At 39.1% G+C, this 23,830-nt stretch overlaps 1 protein-coding gene across 1 annotated transcript in view; it reads right to left on the reverse strand.

Moving 5' to 3' along the window:
- The window catches only part of COL25A1 (collagen type XXV alpha 1 chain), a 428,953-nt gene that overhangs the window by 62,292 nt on the left and 342,831 nt on the right, over nucleotides 1-23,830 (reverse strand). Inside the window, exons 15-18 of the mRNA XM_077814764.1 lie at nucleotides 22,566-22,610; nucleotides 16,969-17,001; nucleotides 16,780-16,815; nucleotides 11,249-11,293 (exon numbers count right to left, since the gene is read on the reverse strand). Of these exons, the coding sequence (XP_077670890.1) occupies nucleotides 11,249-11,293; nucleotides 16,780-16,815; nucleotides 16,969-17,001; nucleotides 22,566-22,610 (159 nt within the window). The remainder of the gene's footprint in view (nucleotides 1-11,248; nucleotides 11,294-16,779; nucleotides 16,816-16,968; nucleotides 17,002-22,565; nucleotides 22,611-23,830) is intronic.

The following is a 23,830-nucleotide window of genomic DNA, read 5'->3' on the forward strand; positions in this document are numbered from 1 at the left end:
ATTATCTAGACAAATTCTTCAGTGACTGTTTCACATTTATCAAAACTTTTATGTGAGGAAGTGGAGACAAGATTTAATATGAGAGGCTAAGGGTAAGAGCAACACCATTTACTGTGGGTATCTTGCTTGCCATACCTTGCAAATTTGTACTTTGCTTTTAGCCCCCTAATGGTGAAAACACCACCTGTTGTGCTAACGGCATTTTAATCACCAGTAATTTGTTGAAGGATTTACACTGCAACTTATTAGCTGTAGATTTCTAACCACTTACTGACTTAGGTTGTGTCGTCATCTCACAGTTCATATGCAGATCAACAGAATTATTTAACACTTAACACTTTAAATAGGTCTACTCTGCATCAAGTGCCTGGAAAATATTTCTGTAGCATATGGACTTTAAAAATAATATAAATATGCTGCTTAGAATAACACATAAACTAAATATATACGCAACAACTGTTGGTAAGTAGTATACATTTGGTTGCAAAGGAGTAAGTAGGGCCTTGCTTTTATCATTAATGTTTTAATGACATAATTTCTTTCTCAGTCAGAACTATGTATGCACAAATAAACTGAACCTTAAAAACAAAAATTGTACCAAAGAGCCTGACAACTTTTTAAAAATTTGCTGACATCTTTGACCTTCTGTTGGTGGTGAGAGAGATGCTTAAGCTTGAAAGCTTGAAATTGTCTCTCTCACCAACAAATGTTGGTTCAATAAAAGATATTACCTCACCCACCTTGTCTCTCTAATACCCTGGGACCAATGCAGCCACAACAAAACTGCATATTTTTGACCTCTAGCAGTCAGTGATGCAGAAATTATATTATTAGGAAATTTAAAGGTATTTTAATTCTCTCATTGAAATACTTATGTAAGGCAATAAAAAAATATGGGCCCAATTCTCCCTGCCATAGAAAAAAATCTTGCCAGGGCAAAGACCCTCCCAGAACACCATGTGAAGCTGTGTTATAGTGATCAGAGGTTCCTCGGTCTGAAGCGTTTATGGTAGTTACATGGAAGTGGGAGGGCAAAGGACATTTAGACCAGGAATCTCCAAGGAATACAGGCTTAAGCCTTACAGACCCCCCGTCAAACCTGCCAAACACTTGTCCTTCCCATTTGACAACCACTCACTCTACCACCCCAGTGATTTACTGCAAACCCCTCTTTAAAGTTAATATTGCTTCCAGCATGAACCTCTGTAGCTATATGCTTTGGAGTTCTCTGCTAATGGCTGCATATGGCAGATCCTCCATGACCCACCAGCCCCTTGCTCAGCAACGTACCACCCGCCCCGCCCCCATGCACACTGCAGAGCCCCAGACCCAAGATAGCCCACTGCAGAGAAGGTCCAATCCATTTTTTCAATGCCCTCTTCCATTTTTGCTCCTATTAGCAAGGAGAGCTATGGACTGTGCAAACGGAATATCCTCATTTTATCCAGTCAACCAGATATATAGTTAGCCCATCATACATAGGGATGTGCCAGCCCTAAAAGACTCTCATGACTCATGCCTAGGCATATTTAAAATAGAAACAATATGAGCTGTATTCCTTCCTTTATGCTATTAAGAGATTTAGAGGCAGATTGAGATTAAAAAGAACAAAATAAAGCAACTTCAGTGAAAGCAATGAAGTACATCAGGCCTGAATTTGAGCCACTGCCTCCTCTGTTGAGTCTCAGACACTGGCATCTGCTGTCCTTTACTTCCTATTTTGCTTTCAGAAGGACTACAATAGTGAGCTTACGGTAAGGAAATGAAGGGGGTAAAGGTAAACCCCATAAACAATGATCCACGTTTTCTTAGACCTCTGTTTTGATTTCTGACACTAATTCAGAATTGGCTCCATAGGTGCCCCATTGCACAGGCTCCCCGGCTCCCTCATCACCCATGAAACCATATTTTGACTTTCTGATCAACCCAGTTGCCTAATCAACTTCTTAACTTGGAAAAATCTCTCTGGTTTTGTATTTATGACCATTTGTTCAGTTTTTATGATTCGTTAGAGGCAAAAGTGTATTATTCTTTAACCTGCCTAAAAACCCAAAGCTTCAGCTTATAACCAGACTCCGTTTTCTACAACATTTATTGCCTTTTAGTGAGTCCAATTTTCATTTTAAGAAAAGTGCAGTGGTGCTTGAAAAATATGTGCTGATTTGCAAGGGTGCTAAAAGTATCAGCAATAATTCTGACGAATGTGTCATGATTCTCCATGCATTAGTCATACAGAATACTTCTTACTTAAAGGCTAATTAGAATTCAAGTCAGCACGATACCTGCTTTTGAGGATTACAGTAAAAACATTTGTTGTAATAAGAGCCTTGTTTTTTCCTAAAGGCAGCCAACTTTTGCAATGATTGATCTGCTAAATTATTAGAAGAAAAGAATGAGACTCTATAGTCTGTCCAAAAAATTGTTTTCCTCTAGAACCAAATTAGATGATAAATTTAAGGGGCTTTTGTTGCTAATATTAAAAATGAACTGCAACTGTTTTTACTCATTTATGACTATATAAAATCAAGAAAACATTTTCTATGGTGGCATTACATCATAAGAGTGTTTTCAGTTTACTATTTGAGGTCTCCATTATGGCTGATAAAATCCCTGATTTCTGAATACATGGGTCTGCTAATTGGACTCTCAGATTATTCAACTGGATTCTAAATTTGGACTGACTTTATCTAGCACAAAGAAGCAAATTAAAAGACACTGTAAACCAGTTTCACTCTACCAAATCCATCTTTTAACCTGTAACAGCTTTTGGGGAAACAGAATTCACATCCTGTGTTTCAGTTACTTACGTTTTACCCTTTTCTCACTTCCCTAGTACGTTAGTGTCTTTTCCAGGAAAGAAATCCCGGCTTTTGTGGATTTAGAGGATATTGTTTCTGAGGGATTACAAAGAATTGCATATATCCTGAGGAATGCCATAGCAAATGCTCTTGCCACCTGCAACAGTTAGTCGTTCATTCACAGTCCACTGTCAATGCGGAGTTCATATTCTGGGCTTGATTTTCAAAATTAGGTCTGGGCAATTACATGCCTAATTTGTGCAATTGCCATAGTGACATAAGGAAATTAGATAAGTGGGCATGCAAATGTACAGTTAGTTGTGTAACTACTTTCTGTGCATCCAACTACCTGATTTATGCATCTATTACAATCCTGGTAACGGCATATTCAAATTAGGTGTACAACTGTGTATTATTTTTGTACATATAATTCCATGTACCTACTTTTGAAAGCAGGTCTATAAATCAATGTAACAAACAGTATAAACCCTCCTGATACTACTTCCTCCCACTGTCCATTTTTATCACGACACACATTTCATTGAACTCTACTCTCCAGCATTTGACCTGCATGCACTATCTATTTTTTCTACTCCCAGAGATAACCTACCCCCAGGACATCATTATTTGGATGAGGAAAGCGTAGGAGTTAACCAGCCTGCATGTTTCACCAGGGATTTCAAATGGGGGCACATGCATATTAGGAAGCTGTGAAAGTGTTCAAAAAGATAGTTTGGGGTTGAATTTCTTCAGTTTTCAGTGACTTCAGTGAGCTGTTCAGCACTTCTGAAAATCAAAGGATTTTTATTTAGATGCCAGTCACAAGGTGAACTGCTCTGTTTAGAGGGGTTCAAGATCCAGCCCTGATCTTTTTTCTGATTTCTGCCCAGCAAGAAGGAATTTTTGGAATGATGGTCTCTAGGACTAATAAAAGTTGTAGCTTGGCAGCAACACATGCATGAAACAGGAGCAGAGATATAAGAGTTCCCTTCTTCCCAGTAAGGGAGACACCATGGAAAACTAAGACCTGTTGTGAATTTTTTTAAAGAGAGAAAGGAAAACCTGAAGAACACAGGAATGGCTTGTGGATTCCTCTCTAAAGAGAACCAGGCAAAGGATCTACCATGCCTTGGAAACCTGTCAGCCCCTCTAATGCCAAAAAACAGAGCAAGGACTAAACAGACCAGGCCAAAGAAAAAGAGAATAGAGAGTAAGCATCTCCATGGCAAGCCAGTTCAATAGCATCTAAATAAGGGATTTAGGATCCTAACTTTAGGCACCCAGGTTTGAAAATTTTGGCTTTTGTTTTTAAAGTTTTGTCTGCATGGGAGTCACTTTTCTATTGGATGCAAAGTTTATTTGACTCTTCCAGAACTTAAAACTTTGGTTCTGAAAAGCTTTAAGTATTTCAAACATGATTCTTAGGCCACTAAGTCCTACTGTGCAAGCAAAGAACAAGATCCTGGGATATAGTAAGAGAGAGAAAAAATGAAATTCAAATACAAAATATAAATGAAGGTTGGAATTGTCTTTGCTTTCGATAAAGCGAATATGGGACAGACCCTGAGGTCCTTAGCCAGTTTTTACTGAGTCCTTACTCAGGCAAAATTTCTAATGATGTCATGCAGCTGGGAACAGAGTACGTTGGCTTGGATTGAAATCACATGGCCTGTATAAGCAACTACGTAGAAAGATGTAGGTGACTGAGTTGGCAACTCTATAGTCTCTCTCAGTGTTGAGAATAGAGCAAACTCTTATATGTAGGTCTCTCCCTGTCACAAAACAAGTAGGGCAGAGAAGCCAAATCCTTCAATGAGAGTTTGCTTGAATAAGGGCTGATTTAAAAACTCAGCTGGGACCTCAAGATTTGCCCCAGTATTTGTCTCATAAAATGAGAGGAACAAGAAGACAGATTATGTCTACTGTTGATGGAAAGCCTGTTCTCGCACAATATACTATATTGGGCCAACTATTGCAAACAGCTTATCTTCTGGTAAAGGTAAAGCTGGGATAATGTAAAATGTAATGACTGTATTGATTAAATGCCACAAAATTGAACCAGGCTAATAGAACACCTTGAAAGAAGGTCTAGAGATCACAAATGAATGAAATTACAAATGCCTCCGATTTCAATAGGTGAGCCATTTTGTATGTACTTTTTATGACTTCTTGAAGAGTAGGATAAAACAAAGTTACTACATTTTTGTCGTACTGAAAGTATTCTGCATCCTTTTGGCATCAGTAATAGGGTCTTACTAAAGGCTAACATGAGATGTCACAGAGATGAGTCAATATTCTGTGTTTAGGTGCTTTACTCATTTTCCTGAATGACATGGTGGAAAACATTCAGATGCTCATTAAGTTTCCAGCCATTCCTAAACAGCAACAGATGGTCAAGAAAAGTTTCTACAATATGTCACAGCTGGCTTCACCACAGTCCTGGAAATAACTGACTGAAGTTCTGTACTCTCTGTGGCACCTTTGATAATGAAAGGGATGAAAGAGATCAGGAAGCACTCCCAAAACATCCATATGCATATAGTGAATGAGCCAAGGAATATAATTAATAACTTCTTTGTCACATATACTGAATTCACACAAGATACTAATGTGCCTTTCAGATGCTGCCACTCATTCAGAGTGAAATCATGTTCAACCAATCTCTAACTGGCTATCTTGAAGGTATACTGAACTGCTGCATTAAATAACTAATTGAATAATTGCATATTATGAAGTTGAAACTTTTCTACTGACTGATGCTTATTAATGTTGTAAGTGACTTTGGCTACTCTTTCCAAATGATCTTAATGGATCCCTTTACAAATGTACCACATCCAGCACAAGAAAGATAAGAGGCAGTTTGAAAGATTCACTGATTGAAATGACCTGTGAGTTTAAAAGTTTACACAAAGATTGCTTTCAAACTTATACCATAAACAGTGTACTTGCTATTTACAGTTGCATACTGTGTTTTATTATACAGCCTGCCACAGTGGACAGGTTCAGAGGAGATTAGCTCAGAAGAATTTGTAGATGAAATGACACATTTAAGGAACAGAAAAGGTTATACCTCATATTTATCACATGATATCCATAAAACAGGAGAATGCCTAGGTGTTGTGTACTTCTCTTCTCCATCAGAGTTACAAGAATGGAAGACATTAAGTGAAGCTTTCTTAGAATTTGGTGGCACAAGAGAAAGCCTCCCCTGCTCTGCTTCTCATATGCCATGAAGAAGCCTATGTGTATCAGTTCGAAGACTACCAGCCAATTCCAAGGGGATTTGTAACACATGCTCCTCAGTCATCTGCATCCTTCTCCATAATATACACTGATGTAGGCCATGTTACTGTAAATTTGATCAAAGGCAATATACATGTCTGCTATAGACCACCGGACCAGGGGGATGAGGTAGATGAGGCTTTCTTCCGGCAGCTCACGGAAGCTACTAGATCGCATGCCCTGATTCTAATGGGTGACTTTAATTTTCCTGATATCTGCTGGGGAAGCAATACTGCGGTGCATAGACAATCCAGGAAGTTTTTGGAAAGCGTAGGGGACAATTTCCTGGTGCAAGTGCTAGAGGAGCCAACTAGGGGGGGCGCTTTTCTTGACCTGCTGCTCACAAACCGGGTAGAATTAGTGGGGGAAGCAAAAGTGGATGGGAATCTGGGAGGCAGTGACCATGAGTTGGTTGAGTTCAGGATCCTGACGCAGGGAAGAAAGGTAAGCAGCAGGATACGGACCCTGGACTTCAGGAAAGCAGACTTCGACTCCCTCAGGGAACGGATGGCCAGGATCCCCTGGGGGACTAACTTGAAGGGGAAAGGAGTCCAGGAGAGCTGGCTGTATTTCAAGGAATCCCTGTTGAGGTTACAGGGACAAACCATCCCAATGAGTCGAAAGAATAGTAAATATGGCAGGCGACCAGCTTGGCTTAACGGTGAAATCCTAGCGGATCTTAAACATAAAAAAGAAGCTTACAAGAAGTGGAAGGTTGGACATATGACCAGGGAAGAGTATAAAAATATTGCTCGGGCATGTAGGAATGAAATCAGGAGGGCCAAATCGCACCTGGAGCTGCAGCTAGCGAGAGATGTCAAGAGTAACAAGAAGGGTTTCTTCAGGTATGTTGGCAACAAGAAGAAAGCCAAGGAAAGTGTGGGCCCCTTACTGAATGAGGGAGGTAACCTAGTGACAGAGGATGTGGAAAAAGCTAATGTACTCAATGCTTTTTTTGCCTCTGTTTTCACTAACAAGGTCAGCTCCCAGACTGCTACGCTGGGCATCACAAAATGGGGAAGAGATGGCCAGCCCTCTGTGGAGATAGAGGTGGTTAGGGACTATTTAGAAAAGCTGGACGTGCACAAGTCCATGGGGCCGGACGAGTTGCATCCGAGAGTGCTGAAGGAATTGGCGGCTGTGATTGCAGAGCCATTGGCCATTATCTTTGAAAACTCGTGGCGAACCGGGGAAGTCCCGGATGACTGGAAAAAGGCTAATGTAGTGCCAATCTTTAAAAAAGGGAAGAAGGAGGATCCTGGGAACTACAGGCCAGTCAGCCTCACCTCAGTCCCTGGAAAAATCATGGAGCAGGTCCTCAAAGAATCAATCTTGAAGTACTTGCATGAGAGGAAAGTGATCAGGAACAGCCAGCATGGATTCACCAAGGGAAGGTCATGCCTGACTAATCTAATCGCCTTTTATCATGAGATTACTGGTTCTGTGGATGAAGGGAAAGCAGTGGATGTATTGTTTCTTGACTTTAGCAAAGCTTTTGACACGGTCTCCCACAGTATTCTTGTCAGCAAGTTAAGGAAGTATGGGCTGGATGAATGCACTATAGGGTGGGTAGAAAGCTGGCTAGATTGTCGGGCTCAACGGGTAGTGATCAATGGCTCCATGTCTAGTTGGCAGCCGGTGTCAAGTGGAGTGCCCCAGGGGTCGGTCCTGGGGCCGGTTTTGTTCAATATCTTCATAAATGATCTGGAGGATGGTGTGGATTGCACTCTCAGCAAATTTGCGGACGATACTAAACTGGGAGGAGTGGTAGATACGCTGGAGGGGAGGGATAGGATACAGAAGGACCTAGACAAATTGGAGGATTGGGCCAAAAGAAATCTGATGAGGTTCAATAAGGATAAGTGCAGGGTCCTGCACTTAGGACGGAAGAATCCAATGCACCGCTACAGACTAGGGACCGAATGGCTAGGCAGCAGTTCTGCGGAAAAGGACCTAGGGGTGACAGTGGACGAGAAGCTGGATATGAGTCAGCAGTGTGCCCTTGTTGCCAAGAAGGCCAATGGCATTTTGGGATGTATAAGTAGGGGCATAGCGAGCAGATCGAGGGACGTGATCGTCCCCCTCTATTCGACATTGGTGAGGCCTCATCTGGAGTACTGTGTCCAGTTTTGGGCCCCACACTACAAGAAGGATGTGGATAAATTGGAGAGAGTCCAGCGAAGGGCAACAAAAATGATTAGGGGTCTAGAACACATGACTTATGAGGAGAGGCTGAGGGAGCTGGGATTGTTTAGCCTGCAGAAGAGAAGAATGAGGGGGGATTTGATAGCTGCTTTCAACTACCTGAAAGGGGGTTCCAAAGAGGATGGCTCTAGACTGTTCTCAATGGTAGCAGATGACAGAACGAGGAGTAATGGCCTCAAGTTGCAGTGGGGGAGGTTTAGATTGGATATTAGGAAAAACTTTTTCACTAAGAGGGTGGTGAAACACTGGAATGCGTTGCCTAGGGAGGTGGTGGAATCTCCTTCCTTGGAAGTTTTTAAGGTCAGGCTTGACAAAGCCCTGGCTGGGATGATTTAACTGGGAATTGGTCCTGCTTCGAGCAGGGGGTTGGACTAGATGACCTTCAGGGGTCCCTTCCAACCCTGATATTCTATGATTCTATGATTCTATGTACCTTTATTATTTCTTCATTCACCTGACTAGCTCATCCAAGGTAGCTTCCTATGACTTAATGTTCTCTTGATCGTCTCTTGGGGATTTAGTTTTCCACTGATAGTACCATGCTCCCCTGAGGGTTTGGTCAGGGAATGTAACTTTAAATGGCATCCAATGCTCTATAAGAATCTGTGCATTTTAGATACAATGCCAGTACCTGTCCTACCACTGCTTCCCACCTTTGGATGGCAATGGCTGTCTGCAGGCTCCCCAGTGAAACAGCATTCAAAGGCATCTCAAACAATGCCACACACATCCAGGCAGGCTTTTCACCACCAGGGCCCTGGTCTGTTCTATATAGATCCTTATACCATAGTATCTGAACACCTAGAGTTCAGTGTTGAACTGGCTGGGAATTGAACCTGGGCCTCCTATGTGGCAGGTATGAATTCTACCAGTGCACCCTACGTTATTCCAGCAGAAGTCAGCATCACCCCAGAGGCTTAATGCTGGAAAACATCTATTCCACAATATCCAGAACTTCATGCTTCCCCCATTTCTCACATCATTAATCTTTTGTCTCTCTAGTGGACCTATCTACCACCCTCTTTGTGCTGCCATCATCTCCAAAACGATAGTATGTGAAGAGACAAAAGCACATATAAAGGCTGAAGGTGACTGCTTTCTCATAAGTTTGAAACAGCCGTATACAAAGTGCACTGGGGAATTTTTAGTGTGCTGCAGCAGGGTCCACACAGGCAGTGCACGGCAGGCTGCAGCACTGTAGATTCACACCCCAGCTTGCCGCACACTAAATGTTCAACTAGACATTCCCTGAGAGACATGTTTAAATTAGTTTTAGATTTTTTGGGGTCCAGCTGTCAGCGACAGTCACTGGAGTCTTTGCAGATCACCTGTCGTAGTATAGTATCAATAACCACGAGTCAAAGGGTGCTCGAAAGAGAATTCATTATTGTGGATAGTCCCCTTTAGAAATCTAGAAAAAAAAGAAAAGAAAATTCCTTTCTAGGAACTGAATCCGTACTAGGAGATGTGACTCTGATTTTTTCCAACGAGCTTCATCTTTCTTCTCATTAAAATGTATATGTTGCAATGGGAACTATCTCAAAAGTGCTCATTCTGCTAGCCCCCAGAAGATGTTACCGTAATAAGATCTTCTAGCTTGGTTGGCTCAATCTCAGGTTTTTCAGTGCCCAAAGCCAGTTTTGATAATTGCTCTTAATCTGCTGGCAGTGACCTCCAACTGAACTATATTAAGGACACACTACAAAACAAATGTTATTTCTATACTGACTTTCCAAAGTAGATAGAGACAATCACTAAAAGTGTTTCTTTGTATATATTAATGTCCCATCTACACTATAAATTTAACCATTCTGAAGGATCCATTTGCAACATGATCTTTCACGACACAGTAAACCATGGTTCTTTCTTACAGAACAGACAGGACCTAACATAATTTCTATCTCCAGGTCCTGCACCTTTCAGTATTAAGACACATAAGCCCACATTTTAAAATAAGCACACATGCTCTTGCATGTGTAGGATGTCCAATCAACTCCTCTTATTATTTTCCACAAATGAAAAATGGACACTAAGTTAAAACATTGTGGCACTCGACAACTGTCACTGAGCAAGCTACTGCAAATGTTATACACTTTGAAGGAAAGCCTGGTCCCACTGCTCAAGGGTGTTTTTACTTTGATGGAGGCAGGATTTCATCCCCTGTATTCAGTGGGGAGAAAATAAAAGCTCTCCATCAGCTGTTCACAGGCCCATGCTGAAAATGGAATATAAGGAAATTCTAAGAGTTTTCATTGTCTGAAAGAATTACCCCTGCCATGAAAGAGAAGCAATCAACTCAGTCAGCTCTCATTCAGAACATTTCAAATCTGCTCACTTTTTATAGTATAATACAGAATGAATCAAACTGAGTTCCAGTATAATTGGCAGCAACTCCCAATGCAACGCCAGGGCTGAACTGACTCCAGGTCTTTTATAATAATTTGCCTAAATATAACAGGCAGAATGGAAGTCAGCAGATAAACCAGTTATTGGTCCACAGATTGTCTGACTGCTTAATGGTAATACTGGATGAAGTATTCTTATTCAAATATTTTGACTTGTCAGTGGAAATTACTAATGAGCAATGAGAGCAGAGACTATTTTTGCTCATAGCTGGTCCTCCACAATTTGTGGATAATGAAGACAGTTCTTTGGCTGTTAGCTTTGCAGGTTCTGTAGGCTATTGTTACTGGCAAATACTAATTAAACTGCAAACAAACATTGATGACTCCTGAATTAAATAAAAATGTAAAAAAGACATTATTTTTAAAGGAGTCCAGGTTTTTTTTTCAAAGTAAGCTGACATTTTACTGCACATTAAAGTGTAAGGCATATTGTTCATTCATTCATATATAGATGATCAATTTTCTGTGTAAGGCCTTCATGTGACAAAATCCTTTTTAAAATAAAAAATGTTTAGGAAGATATAAGTACCACTATACAGATATTATGGTTGTATTTACCTTTATCCCGGGGAGTCCAGGAAGCCCAGGAAGACCTGGTTCACCCTATACAGGAAAATTACATAACATTACAGAACAATATTCATTTATAATTGGTATCCAGAAAACAACCAGGTATACACTGTAGTAGGTATAGTATGAAATCACATACACACACACGATTGCTATTCATTTCAGGGATCACAGATACTCAGGCCAACACAATGTACATTAAAGGGCTTGCTAACCTAGAAGTATCACTAAAATGTTTAAACGGAATGCCTAAATTTAGTCTCTTAAACCTACATTTAAGTACCTAAACATTTCCTGTGGATTTAGGAGCCTAACTAGACACACAGGTTGAAAATTCTGGCCAGTATTTTTATCAAAAGAAGAGGGAATAAATAGTATTAATTAAATAATATGAATACTGACATTTACTGCATTTGCAGTAATTCTGCAAAACTGCAATTGCAGATATTTAATTCTATCCCCTATTCAGTTATTGGCTGGATAGGGTGCAGTATAATGTCCAGTTTAGCTACAAATGTGGCTCAAAAATTTAATTTAATTTGTACATTTTCAGGGGGATTACTCAATTACAATTAACTATCATTTTTATAGAACCATCAACACTCTCCACATTTCAGTGTAAATGCACACACACGTACACATCCACAACACCACAAAGTACCATAAGCAAATAAACTAGAACTACTTCTAATAAATACCCTGCTTATTTAGCACTGCAATAAAAAAGAACAAAATACTCTACTTTCAAGAAGAAAATGTGTAACAGGAATTGAAGACTGAACACATTCATTCTGGAATGAAGTTGATATTTTTCTATGGGAGAGAAGGACAAGCACAACATTTACATACATACAATCATCCTAAGAAGTTAGTTGAAATGGTGCTGAAATGATGTCCTCTTAGGAGAAGGAAAATGATGAACACCAAAAATCAAAGGGCATTAGGAATATAATGGATGTAATAATTTTGATTTCAAGGACAAAACAATTAGACAGACAGTAGATTTCCAGCTATCATAGAGAGAGACCTGAACCAAAGCCCAGGATCTGAACATCCCTGAATTATAGGGAAGATCAGGTCCAAACTTTGTAGCTGGTCCCTACCTCTTGAACTAAACTCTAGATTCATCCATTCCTGAACTTTACTGAAATCCAGATCTCAATTTTGTGGTTTGGGCCAGTGCATGGAGATTACAAGCACACACAAATTCCTCAGCTTACATAACCAACTGCACTATATTTTTAGGTAATAATATTAAAACGTACTTGAAGAATTTCTAGCAAATTTACAATCTGCCACAACAAAACCAAAAAAAGAATAGTTGATTTGAAAATTGATTTGCCAAACGAAAGAACTGTGAAACATTTTAGGAGGACCCAAGCCCATCTTCCTTGCAGATTTCAGTCATTCCAGAATTTTAACAAATCTTTCTGACTGAAGCTACTGAAAAGGACAATCCACTTTGGAAATTTTAAATGTGAAATACAATAAAGGAATGGAGGACAGGATATCATTTTCAGCAGATTCTATTACCAGTTGGTATACTGCCTACCATTGTCTAACAGACACTGAGCCATTACTCCTGTTTAAAGAGTAATTCTCTGAACAGGATGTATTACATTCACTCTTGATATAGTATTAGCCCAAAAGTTCTACTCCATCTTTTTTTTTCTTGCATGAAGAGTCAGATATGCTAGTGAAACAAAGATATTAATACTATAATCTGTCAATTACTTTCATTGACGTGGACATGACATGACTTTTTCTCCTTCTGTTTTAAAATAAGTAAAAATCAGTTCTAAATATAAATGTTTAATCATTATAATTAATAGATCTTTTATTATTATTTTATTTGTGTTGCCATGGCATGCACAGTCCACGATCAGGGCTCGGGACCTCACTGTACTAGGCACTTCACACACATATAACAGAAAGACAGTCCCTTCCTTGGAGAACTCAAATTCTAAGTACACTAACTAAAGTGATTAAACTGTACTCTTCAAGGCAAGATTAAAAATACATTTCAATTACTCGTGTTCTATTATGAAGTTCATTGAAGTTGAATGGACACTATTTTCATTCTTTAACTTTTTTCAAAATATACGTTTGATATGATTTATGAGATTAAATGACTCCAAAGACAAACAAAAGCTGAATACAAACTCCAGTCTATCAAACTAAAGCAGTCAAATATTCTAAGTTGTTATAGAACATATATAATGTACGTGGGCTACATCTATAACGTATATGGCACACCTATCCTTTTTTCATACATTCACACACAGACGTATTTCATTCAGTCATACACAAATATCCTCACATATGAATCAATACATGAATAAATGCACAACATGGACCAAAACTTAATGTCTTTGCTCTGTCCTTTTTATTATTTTATGGTGCACAATGGGAGTTTTTCATGCGTAAAGACTAAGGCTCCAATACTACATTGAGATCTGGAACTTCAGTGTGTTTCCACACATATCTACTCTAGTGAATACTAATAGAGGATCAAATTCTTGGTATTTAATCAGAGAAAACTCCCATTGGGTGCTGTAAAAATAGCTGTACATTCTGAAGGTGTCCTCATAATAGGAAAGAACAAAAATTTGGGAAATTGACAGTTGACACAGTTCATGCCTATATAAACGTTTCTCATTGCTAGTTTATTTGTGTCTTCATTATATTTACACTCAAATAGTGAATCTCATTTAAAGTGTGATATTTAAATGTAGATTGATATGTATTTATCCATTAATCTGTACATGCATGGTATATATATAAGAAACGTCAAACCCTCATTTCATACTTATTACTTATTCACGAAAAGCTCACATTGTCTGCAATGGGAGTTTTGCCTGAGTAAGAACTATAGGATTTAGCCCATATTCTCTATTCACAGGCAAGTAAAAATATAAGGCAAAATTACCCTCTGATCCATAATACAGGTCTTTTATTCACTGCAGTTCAGATCTCTATCAGACATTCTGCACTTGTTTTAAGTACTGAACTCAGACTGGTGTGACTTGGCGTTCCATGTAGGATGGATTACAGACTACACAACAGAGATCTGCACTTCAGTGAATAAAATACCTTTACTGTGGATCAGAGAGGAGAATTTTTCTCACAGGGTCAAATTTTTAAAGACCAGAAGCAGAAGTCCATATATGTGCATTTGTGCAAGAAACCGGTTAATTGTACAAGCAAACAGATATTTTATGAGCAATAACCTGTTTGTTTTGCACATTCAATTGACAGATATGCTCATGTAAATACAAGTGATTATGAACCTCAGCATCTATTCATTAAAACTTTGGCCCATCTTATTTCAGTGAGAGACTCTTTTTATTTACAGTATTATCTTCACATCAATTTCTTGGTATTACATTTACAGTGATCTCGCAGAGAACATATTTTTGCCTCCAGATTGTAAGGTTTGAAAATAATTATATATATATATGTGTGTGTGTGTGTGTGTATGTGTGTGTATACACACATAATGAAGGGAAACATATGGGCTAAGTGGCACAATGCATAAATCCACAAGCCTTTTGCCTCTAAAGTACTGAGTTCAAATATGATTTACAGTAGATCACAAGTGAAATATGTTCTGTGGTTTCAAAGTAGCCACTAGACCACATCACAAAACAATCACTCACTTTAGTCTGACTGGCAATATATGCTCAAGTGTGGCCTGATGCCGAAACTGGAGGGTGTACTGAGGTCAAGACTGAGGTGCATTGGAAGGGCAGTGTAAAGAAATGTGCACAGTCCCTTCTGGTACAGCAAGGTGCTGAAGTACGTTTAAGAATCATGCCCCAATTCACTCGTAAGTTTAAAAAAAGAGAACAATAAAATACAGAGAGAGAATGAGTATTCAAAATATTATGGGCAATGTAAATGTTTGAGACAAAAGCCTGGCACTTTCTTTCCATAACATCATATGCAACCACACAAAGACAAGCTCATCACTTATAAAACTCTACATTAATGTGAAGTTCGTGGCTACTGGTTATTTATCTATATTACATCTATTATATCAAACCTGATTGCATTGGGCAGTGAGATCAGTATCTTGCTAATAAATCACTGCTAGTTGTTCCCTGCCTGGCAGATAGCAAATGAGAGTATGAATCTAAACATTTAAAGTGCATTCTGTAGTTTATTATCCAAGTAGAACATGCAGTACATGATGCACAATGATTCCACAGGTTAAAACTGCTTTCGCTAGCTCTCCTACTCGAAACTGAGCTTTACTAACAAATTTAATTTGCATATCATAATAGTCGTATAGAGTCTGTTACAAATCATTCCGATTAAAACCTGCCAAGTAGAGAAACTCAGCTGCAATTTTGTCTTTTACTGATTTTAAAAAAAATGGTTTCTCAGAGTTCCATATGGCCATAAAAAGGAACTGAGTTTTAGAATATAGCTGGCCTGATATTCCCTATATACAGTATATGATTTTACTTGTCCCCTGACCTGAGTACTGGAAAATCTCCAAAGTGTACTTTGCAGATTAAATTTCCAGTTCTCCTGTTGGGATAGGGGAGAGGTTTCTTACTTTACAAGAGGTGGGGATGGTGAAGGGTTGTTCCCAGGAAACACTGTACACTCCAGAGGGAAGCCAAACTGCTACCTCACACCTCCCAGGATTGTAGTGTTAAAATCCAACCTCTCCTTGGTGTTCTGCTAGCACCTTCAGGCTCCTTGAGGAGAGACACAGTCACAAGCTTTCCCATCTGTGCCTGCATCCTATCCTATCCTCTGAAAAAGGGTCAAAGGCATGGAGGGGGCAGGCAATGCTGCTTGGTGCACCATTCACTTCCTATTGGCAATTTCCTAGGCCAAGAGGGCATCATGCCATATTGAGCAGCTGTTCCCCGCTACACCTCCTCCCAACCAAGAAAGCTCTGGCTGCACAGTGTCCAGTGGAAAGGCTTCTCGGGGGGCAGGGGAGGGGTAGCACGTAGTGGAGCTACTTGCTCCTAACTTTTCAAAGCTTGTGTCCGCTTCTACCAGTTTAGCTCCTCACTACCAGCACAAGTGAGAGAGAACTTCCAGCCCTAGAGTCAATATTTATTTCATCTTAATGAGGTGTAATAACATACTATAATCTGCAGGTCAATATTTAGTCAAACATGCGAGGGTAAGTTGTCAACATTCAGACAGCAGAGCCATTCTTTGTTAGTTTCAGACAGCTGAGATAGTGCAAACTTTCAGTGTGGAAAAAAGTGCCCTGTAGTTATAAGAGTGGGTGGGTTATTCTAATTCTCACTTTTCACTCTATCCAGTGTCATTCTTATTCAAGTTTTTTTCAAAACTCAAAATTATCATAAACAAAATGTGTATAGACCTTGAGCAATCAGTTAAATTGCACTATCTTGCAATCATTGCTATGACCAAATAAGCAATTTATGTGCAAGACGGAATCTCCAGTACTAATGTTTTGTATAAACAAGATTTGATGGCAAGTCTAAATGTGAGGAAAAAAGGGACTGAATGCTTTCATGTATTACCTTTTGTCCTGGCCGACCAGATTCTCCAGGTTCTCCCTAATTGAAAGATTAAATAAACAAACAAATAAGCAACCACAAGATCAGACAAAGTGAAAAAAAAAACCTCAGGGTCGTAGAAGAGGAGAAAAGAGTTGTGGCATAAAGTGACAGGGATTCTGCAAAAAATGACCACTATAAACACAACATTACCTTAATTCCTGCAGCAGAAGATCCAGGATCACCCTGATATAAAATTCACAAGGAAACAATGATCACACTTATTATGTACATGTATATTTTCAGGAAACTGATAGTTCAGGAAACTAACAAACACAGGCATGATTATCCTGGAACCTTCTCAAAGTACCTCTCAATTACTGTAGCAAGATTAAATATGTCTTGAGACACTGCATACCAATTTGACCATTGACAATAAGTCAGTATTATTCAAAGAGAAACAATTCTGCTTTCAAAGAAATGCAGATGTGGGATTTGCTTTCCATTTATCCAGACCACTTAATAACCTATTCACTTGTTTGAAAAGTTTTACAACCAATAATGTAGTTGCTGTAACAAAAAGGAATTTTAAAGAGATGTGTAGTGGGAAGCTAGAGTATAGTGCTATGCCTCTTCATGTTTTGACATCCCCAAGTCTATGACACATTCAAAATTATTTGCCATATCAAAGAGCATCACTGGTCCTTTGGGTCCACAACTACAGATGGCAAGTCTCAGGCCTTAATTGACAAAGCTTTTGTGTTAATGACATTCAACCTCAAAGAATCCAGTGACCCATTAGTTTATCTTGTTTAACATGTCAGACTATCCATCTCTTTTGCACAGATTTTCGCTGTTTTTATCTTGATGCTTTAATGCACTAAATGTTGTAAGTAACAGAATGTCAGATGAGCTGAAATTTATTTGCTCAGGAAAGGTCAGTTCTGATGAAGCAACTAACTTTCAAAGAGGTTCTCCTGTGTTTTGCTCTGAGTGTCTGGGTTTGATAGGACTTGCCCAAAGTCACAGAATCAGCCAGTGGCTACGGCAGAGTGCTTCTGGTTCTCAGTTCTTTACTAGCCTTTGTAGACTTCTGAAAATTCCTGTACTTTCATTTCACTGCACCTTGTCTTCAATGGAACACCAAAGTAAAGTGGAGGAAGCTAAATTATTAAATGCTATTTCTCACTTGAAAAGTTTTGCTAGTCAACTTACTCATGTAAATAGGTCAACCCTGTGAAAACTGTAGAAGTTGTTTACAGAACCTGTATTTGGACAGTTTCCTTATTATTATTATTATGAATTACGATTGATCAAGAAAATTAAGAGATCACTGTGCAGTAAGCTTACCCTGTGTCTTAAAGCAGAATGCTACTGATGCACATACTGAGTAGAATAGCTAATATCTGTAACAGTAACATCTTAACAGATGTTAAGCACAGTATAAATGCTAAGTATTATTATTATAGTCTTGCACTATATAAAACAATAAAATGTAAACTACTAGTATAAAAACACCAGTTTTTGATTAGCTGTCCTGTGGTTCAGTAAAGCTGAACGAAGAGCCGTGGTGATTTATATTTTAAAAGCCTGGTTTCCTTTTCATAGTTATTGTAACTCTCTCTTCAGAGGGCAAAGAGAAAACAAAAGGCCATTTTCTGAAAGGCTGATTCATGTCTGGAAACCTGAGCGGTCTCATTTTGATAGACATGTATGTGTGATATTGCTGTTGTCCCTCACAGCACGTACAACTGTGAAATCTCAAGGACTTTTTAATAGCTATAAAGTGGCAAAGCAACTGCTGAGAGACAGTCACAAGTTAAACATTTTAAGGGATAACACTGGAAATAGCACAGATAAGACACAAAGTGTTTATGATCCACTTTCATTCAAGAATGAAAACTAATACAGGATAAAGTAAAAACCATGTAGCTAGAGCGTGTTCTCAGTCCCTCACTGAGTCAGCTGGATTGGAAATGAAAGAATTTCAGCAGGAGAAAACACAAATGGAAAAGTACTTCAAGGGGATTTTGGCTGCTTGAGAGGCCAATGGCTACAGCAGGAGAATGGAAGCAAGGACTAATGAGTGGTTTCCATTCCCAAGTCTGCCACTGACTCTGTATGTGACCTAAGACAGCTCACTGATGCCAGCGTTGTCAAAATATACGCACCTAAGTCTATGTTTATGTAGTAAGATCAATGGGAGCTGTGGATGTGCGTCATCTGTGGAAAATGACACTACTTTCATTTAGGTGCATAAATATGGGTATATGCTCCTAACTTTAGGCACCCTGGTTTGAAATTGTTATCTCTTCACCTCTCTGTCTCAGTATCCCCATATATAAAATGGGGATAAATAATACTTACCCATGTCACAGGAATTGTGAGTCTTAATGTTTGAGATCTTTGGATAAAGATACTATATAACTGCTTATTATTAATTATTAATTATTATTATTTACTGCAATGGTTTATGTATTGTTCATTCAGACAACATTTATGGAGGTTTACTGTATGGGGGTGTGGACAAAGGGAGAGGTCTGGGTGAACTGGCTCTAATCTTCTTTCATCTCTGAACCTTATTTTTGGTTCAGATTAGTCTTGATAAATCATTCCTGCACATCCAAAACTTCCGTGGTTCCCTCTTTTCTCAGGTTCAAAGACCCCTCCCCATGCTACCTTGAAAAAAGAGGCTCAGTAAGTCCGTAAGCCTCACTGCCGCTCAAGTACTGCTCCAATGCTTTGCCCTAGTGATGTCCTAGAGTGCACCAAATGTTTCAGAAGCCCAAGAGTCATCCAAATATCCCATGTTCCGAGACTTCTGAGGCATATGGTGCATCCTGGCTTAGATATAGCATGCATAACTTTGACCAACACCCAATATTAACGGTGCAGCAGAAAGGACAGTAGAGAGATATTCTGGAACACAGTGCCAACTGCTTCTATCAGGGCAGGGGGAAAAGGAGAGGATTTCCCATACCCCCATCAATGGCTAGAGGAGAGTGTGAAAGGCTTCTCATGGCACTACCCGAAATTCCTGCAACTATGTTGGAAGAGAAAGCCACAGAGCTCCCGTCTGTCTCCTGAAGACGATCCTGCCATTGACGGGGAGAAGTGACTGATGGATTAAGAAAGGGAAGGAAAACGAGAGCTATTTGGTGAGTATGCTACTGTTGGCTGTTCCTATTAGGGGGCAGCAGTCATCGTGATTTTTTTCCTCTGCAACCAACACAATTAACAACCACTGGGTCAAATTCATCTCTGCTATAAGTATAATGACGGTCAAAGATAGTGCAAGTCACTGGAGCACTAGCCACAGGAGCACTGCTCCTAACTACACTGGTGTAATTGTGGAGTAATTACTCTGACTTCAGTGCTTACTCACTCCTAAACTTCCACACCAAAAATATATTCTCCTAAACTCCTAACCAAACAGTCCTCCACTGCAGAGTCACTCTGCAGGACATAATCAGAGAAGTTCTGTGGCCTTCTCCTATACCTTCACAGATCTATGGGAAGCCCAACTCCTATCATGAAGCAACTAGCCTGATGCTGGTAAAGTAATGAGACCTGTACAAAAACTATCTATCCATCCTCATTTCACCCCAGTACTCCAGACAATTACATGAAACTTGGAAGTGGTGGGAGCATTATATGTTTCAGAGGTTCAGTCAATTCAGTTAAAGTTTTTCAGATGAACATTCAAAAGGCCATCTGCTGACCTATCTTTTCTAAAAGTTCTTCCCAACTAGAATACCAAACAATTTGAGGTCCACACAGAAACACACACAATGTCTGGCTTTGGAAGGATAAATTCCCAACAGAATGAGGAATTGATTTTTTTAGATTTTTTTGTTTTCACTTGGACACATGCCAAGTACTTCAGTAGCAGACACAATTGAAGAACAATTACTGAAGCGTCATGGGACTCACAGGAGAGATTCTGAACTTCTATTTTAGCTGCTGTTGGACCTTAATATTGTTTCATGAACATATACATGACCTATTTATCTGATCTACTGTTCCAATGATTTGGCTAAGCATGACATTCTCAGGACATAAAAAATGTCTCTAGACATGCTACTAGGTCTCTCAGGAAAATAGTTATGAAATCAAACTGCATATATTTTTGAGTAATAGAATAATAATTTAAATATTCAAAAATAGATAGTAATGATTCCTGGCCACTAGAGACCAGACATGCCAAACTTGTGATAAAAATGCAGAAATTGGGCTTGTTTTTGGCTTAATTGACTTGTAAGATGCTTGTTGGCTAGTTTTTGGCTTGTAGCTTGTTGCTTCTTTTTTTTTATCTACTCCCAGCAAGCGGGGGCAAGGGGCAAACAGAGGCAAGGGGAGAAGAGAGTCAGGGGTGCACAGCAGGCCCACCACAGTCCCAGACTACACGATGGGGGGATATAGTTACAGAGTGTTGGGGTTCTTAGGGACTGGCTTATTTTGGCCTTGTTTTGAAATGGGATTAGCTTGATTTTTGGCTTATTGTGGAAGTCGGAGTGCTTATTTACCACGTGAAAGTTGGCAACCGTGCTAGAGACATGGACTGGATTTGAATTTATTGCCTGCAGGTATGATTCTCTATTTTTCCCATTCCTCTTAAACCATAAAATCTGTCAGTGGTAACAATCTCAGCTTCCCATTTCTCAGTCATAATGCACATGATATACAAAATCACCCATTCTTTGGAGACTTCTGAAATATGGTACCTGAGGAGACTGAGCTGACGTAAAGGCATGGAAGCCAGATCTTTAGCTGGTGTGAAATAACAAAGATCTGAAACATAATTTTTAACTTTCACTCTGAATTTTCAAACTTTTGGGGGTTTTGGTCAGCCACTTGGATTATGTTTTCAACTGTATGCCAGATTGCCTTGGCCCTTCCTTTGGAAAAGAATGTGGAAGGGGATCAGTTTCCCCTTACAGAATTTTTTTTTCCGATCCAGTCAGAGGGCAGCATTCCCCACTCTGAAAAAGTAAGGGGTTGGTCCTCTCAGAACCCTCAGATCTCCTGAGATCCCTACTAACCTCAGGGATCTGTTGGGGACACTGGGTCTCTGTATGGGGGTGCTGTGCCTTGGCACATCTCCCTTAGCTCCAGATCTCCAGCAGTGTGGTTAAGTGGATCTACCTGGCATGTAAAGAGGCATGTCCTGGGAGGGAAGTGGGGACTGAAGTACCATCTATAGGGAGACCTAGCTGCTGCTCCATGTCCTGGTTGTAGAATTCTTCCCTCTCAGACTCAGAGGAACTCCCCAATGCACATCCTGAGTACTCAGGCTGTACACTGCAGCTAGGATTTTGGACCCAGATTTTTAAAGGTATTTAGATGTTGCTGCCAAACTATTATTGACTGTTGATATGATTTTGGTTCATAAGTCTCTTACTGCCTTTTGAAAATAAGATTTATGTTCTTACACCAGTTAGGCATTGCAATGCTGAATGCAGCAATGTCTTTGGCCTTAATACTCAAAACTTGCATCATTTACCAAACAGACATAACAAGAATATCTGATAGCTTGTGATTCAAGTTTCTGTGTAATGCATATTTAGAGGTTTATAAAAGATGCACTGTCAGGTCTCATGTTTTAACTACTGTAGCATAAGCAGGCCCTCTGTACTTAATTAGAACTGATGAGTTTCTGCTGTTTGTGAGAATGAGTCAAGGTCAGACCATTCAACCTTTTTAAAAGTCTCTTTGTATATTTTCTTTTTGGTATCATTCCCCTTTCATCTTCTGGTTATATTTTATGGCCTTTAAAATATCCTTTCATCTCTACTCATTAATAGATGTACCTTTTCACCCATGTCACCTTTGGGTCCGTTTTCTCCAGCATCACCCTAAAATTAAAAAATATATATATTTGCAGTGCTGTTTTGCAATTTTTAAAATAATTTTCATGCATTCACAAAGTATCCAGAAATAACTTGCAACTTGCAAACACTATTACCAGGCTAACAGTTTTAATTCACCAGCCAGAGTCTATAATAAATGACCAAATAAATAAATGTATTTACCTTACCACCCTGTCTCTCAAATAAATGTAATAAGACATTTACAACATGAACTCAGAGTCTTCATTCAACTTAAATCCACAGGAGGAGAAAAACATGATTTGATATATTTCATTTGGATTTGTAGTCTGAAATATAACTTACACAACTGTTATATTTGATCACTGATAGGAAAGGTATTTCAAAGTTATAAACCTCTTCACAGTTCCTTGAGTAAATACATACTGTCATGTCATTTCATCTTCTTGTTCATTTAGTCTACAGACATCCCCAGTTCATTCTGGTTCAGTGACAAAGGAATGATTTTATGATGATTCAGCATTAGGAATAACCAGTAAATATTTTTCACCACAAAGTCATTGATAGACGCATTTGATCAAACAGAGTTGGCAATTACTGGCTTCCAATACATTTTTATTATGATTTTGAAGCAGTTCATGATATGCTCTTTGAATTTCAAGTATTTCCCCATGAATCAGTGTGAAGCTAGTAAAACTTAACTAAAATATAGAATAAGCTACCAAAACCATTCATGTCTCCATGTAAATGCTAAGCATTACTCAAAGAGGTAATGTTGAAGTAATACTCTTGTCATTGCCTGGGAGAAAATGTCCCTATTTAAAAATTGTTGATAGCTTTTTTAAAGAAATATTTTAAAAGCTTCACCTGTACAGAAAGGCTGAATCCTAATTTACACTGACTCACCCCTTGCTGGCCAGAGAAGTGTAAAAGGTGTAAATGAGAATCAGGCCCAAAGACTTTTGCAGGCTTCTGAGTTCTTGAAAGAGAGGGGGTTTTTTAAAATATTTTTTTCATCAACTAAAATTTGTTGATAAATATTATCTACTATTGGACCAAAGAGTGTACCAGTGAACCCATGTCAAACACAAGGAATTCTTATACAAGTAATGGATGGCTGTCATTTATAAAATATTTGTTAAGGAATTCTCATTGCTTTTGAAACCATTTTGGAAATTTTCCTGACTAGGATCATTAAAAAAGTTGCCCAAATAAAACAAACAAAAAAAACCTTTTAAAAAAGGTAT

This window comes from Eretmochelys imbricata, chromosome 4 (genome assembly GCF_965152235.1).
Source record: "Eretmochelys imbricata isolate rEreImb1 chromosome 4, rEreImb1.hap1, whole genome shotgun sequence".
NCBI lineage: Eukaryota > Metazoa > Chordata > Testudines > Cheloniidae > Eretmochelys > Eretmochelys imbricata.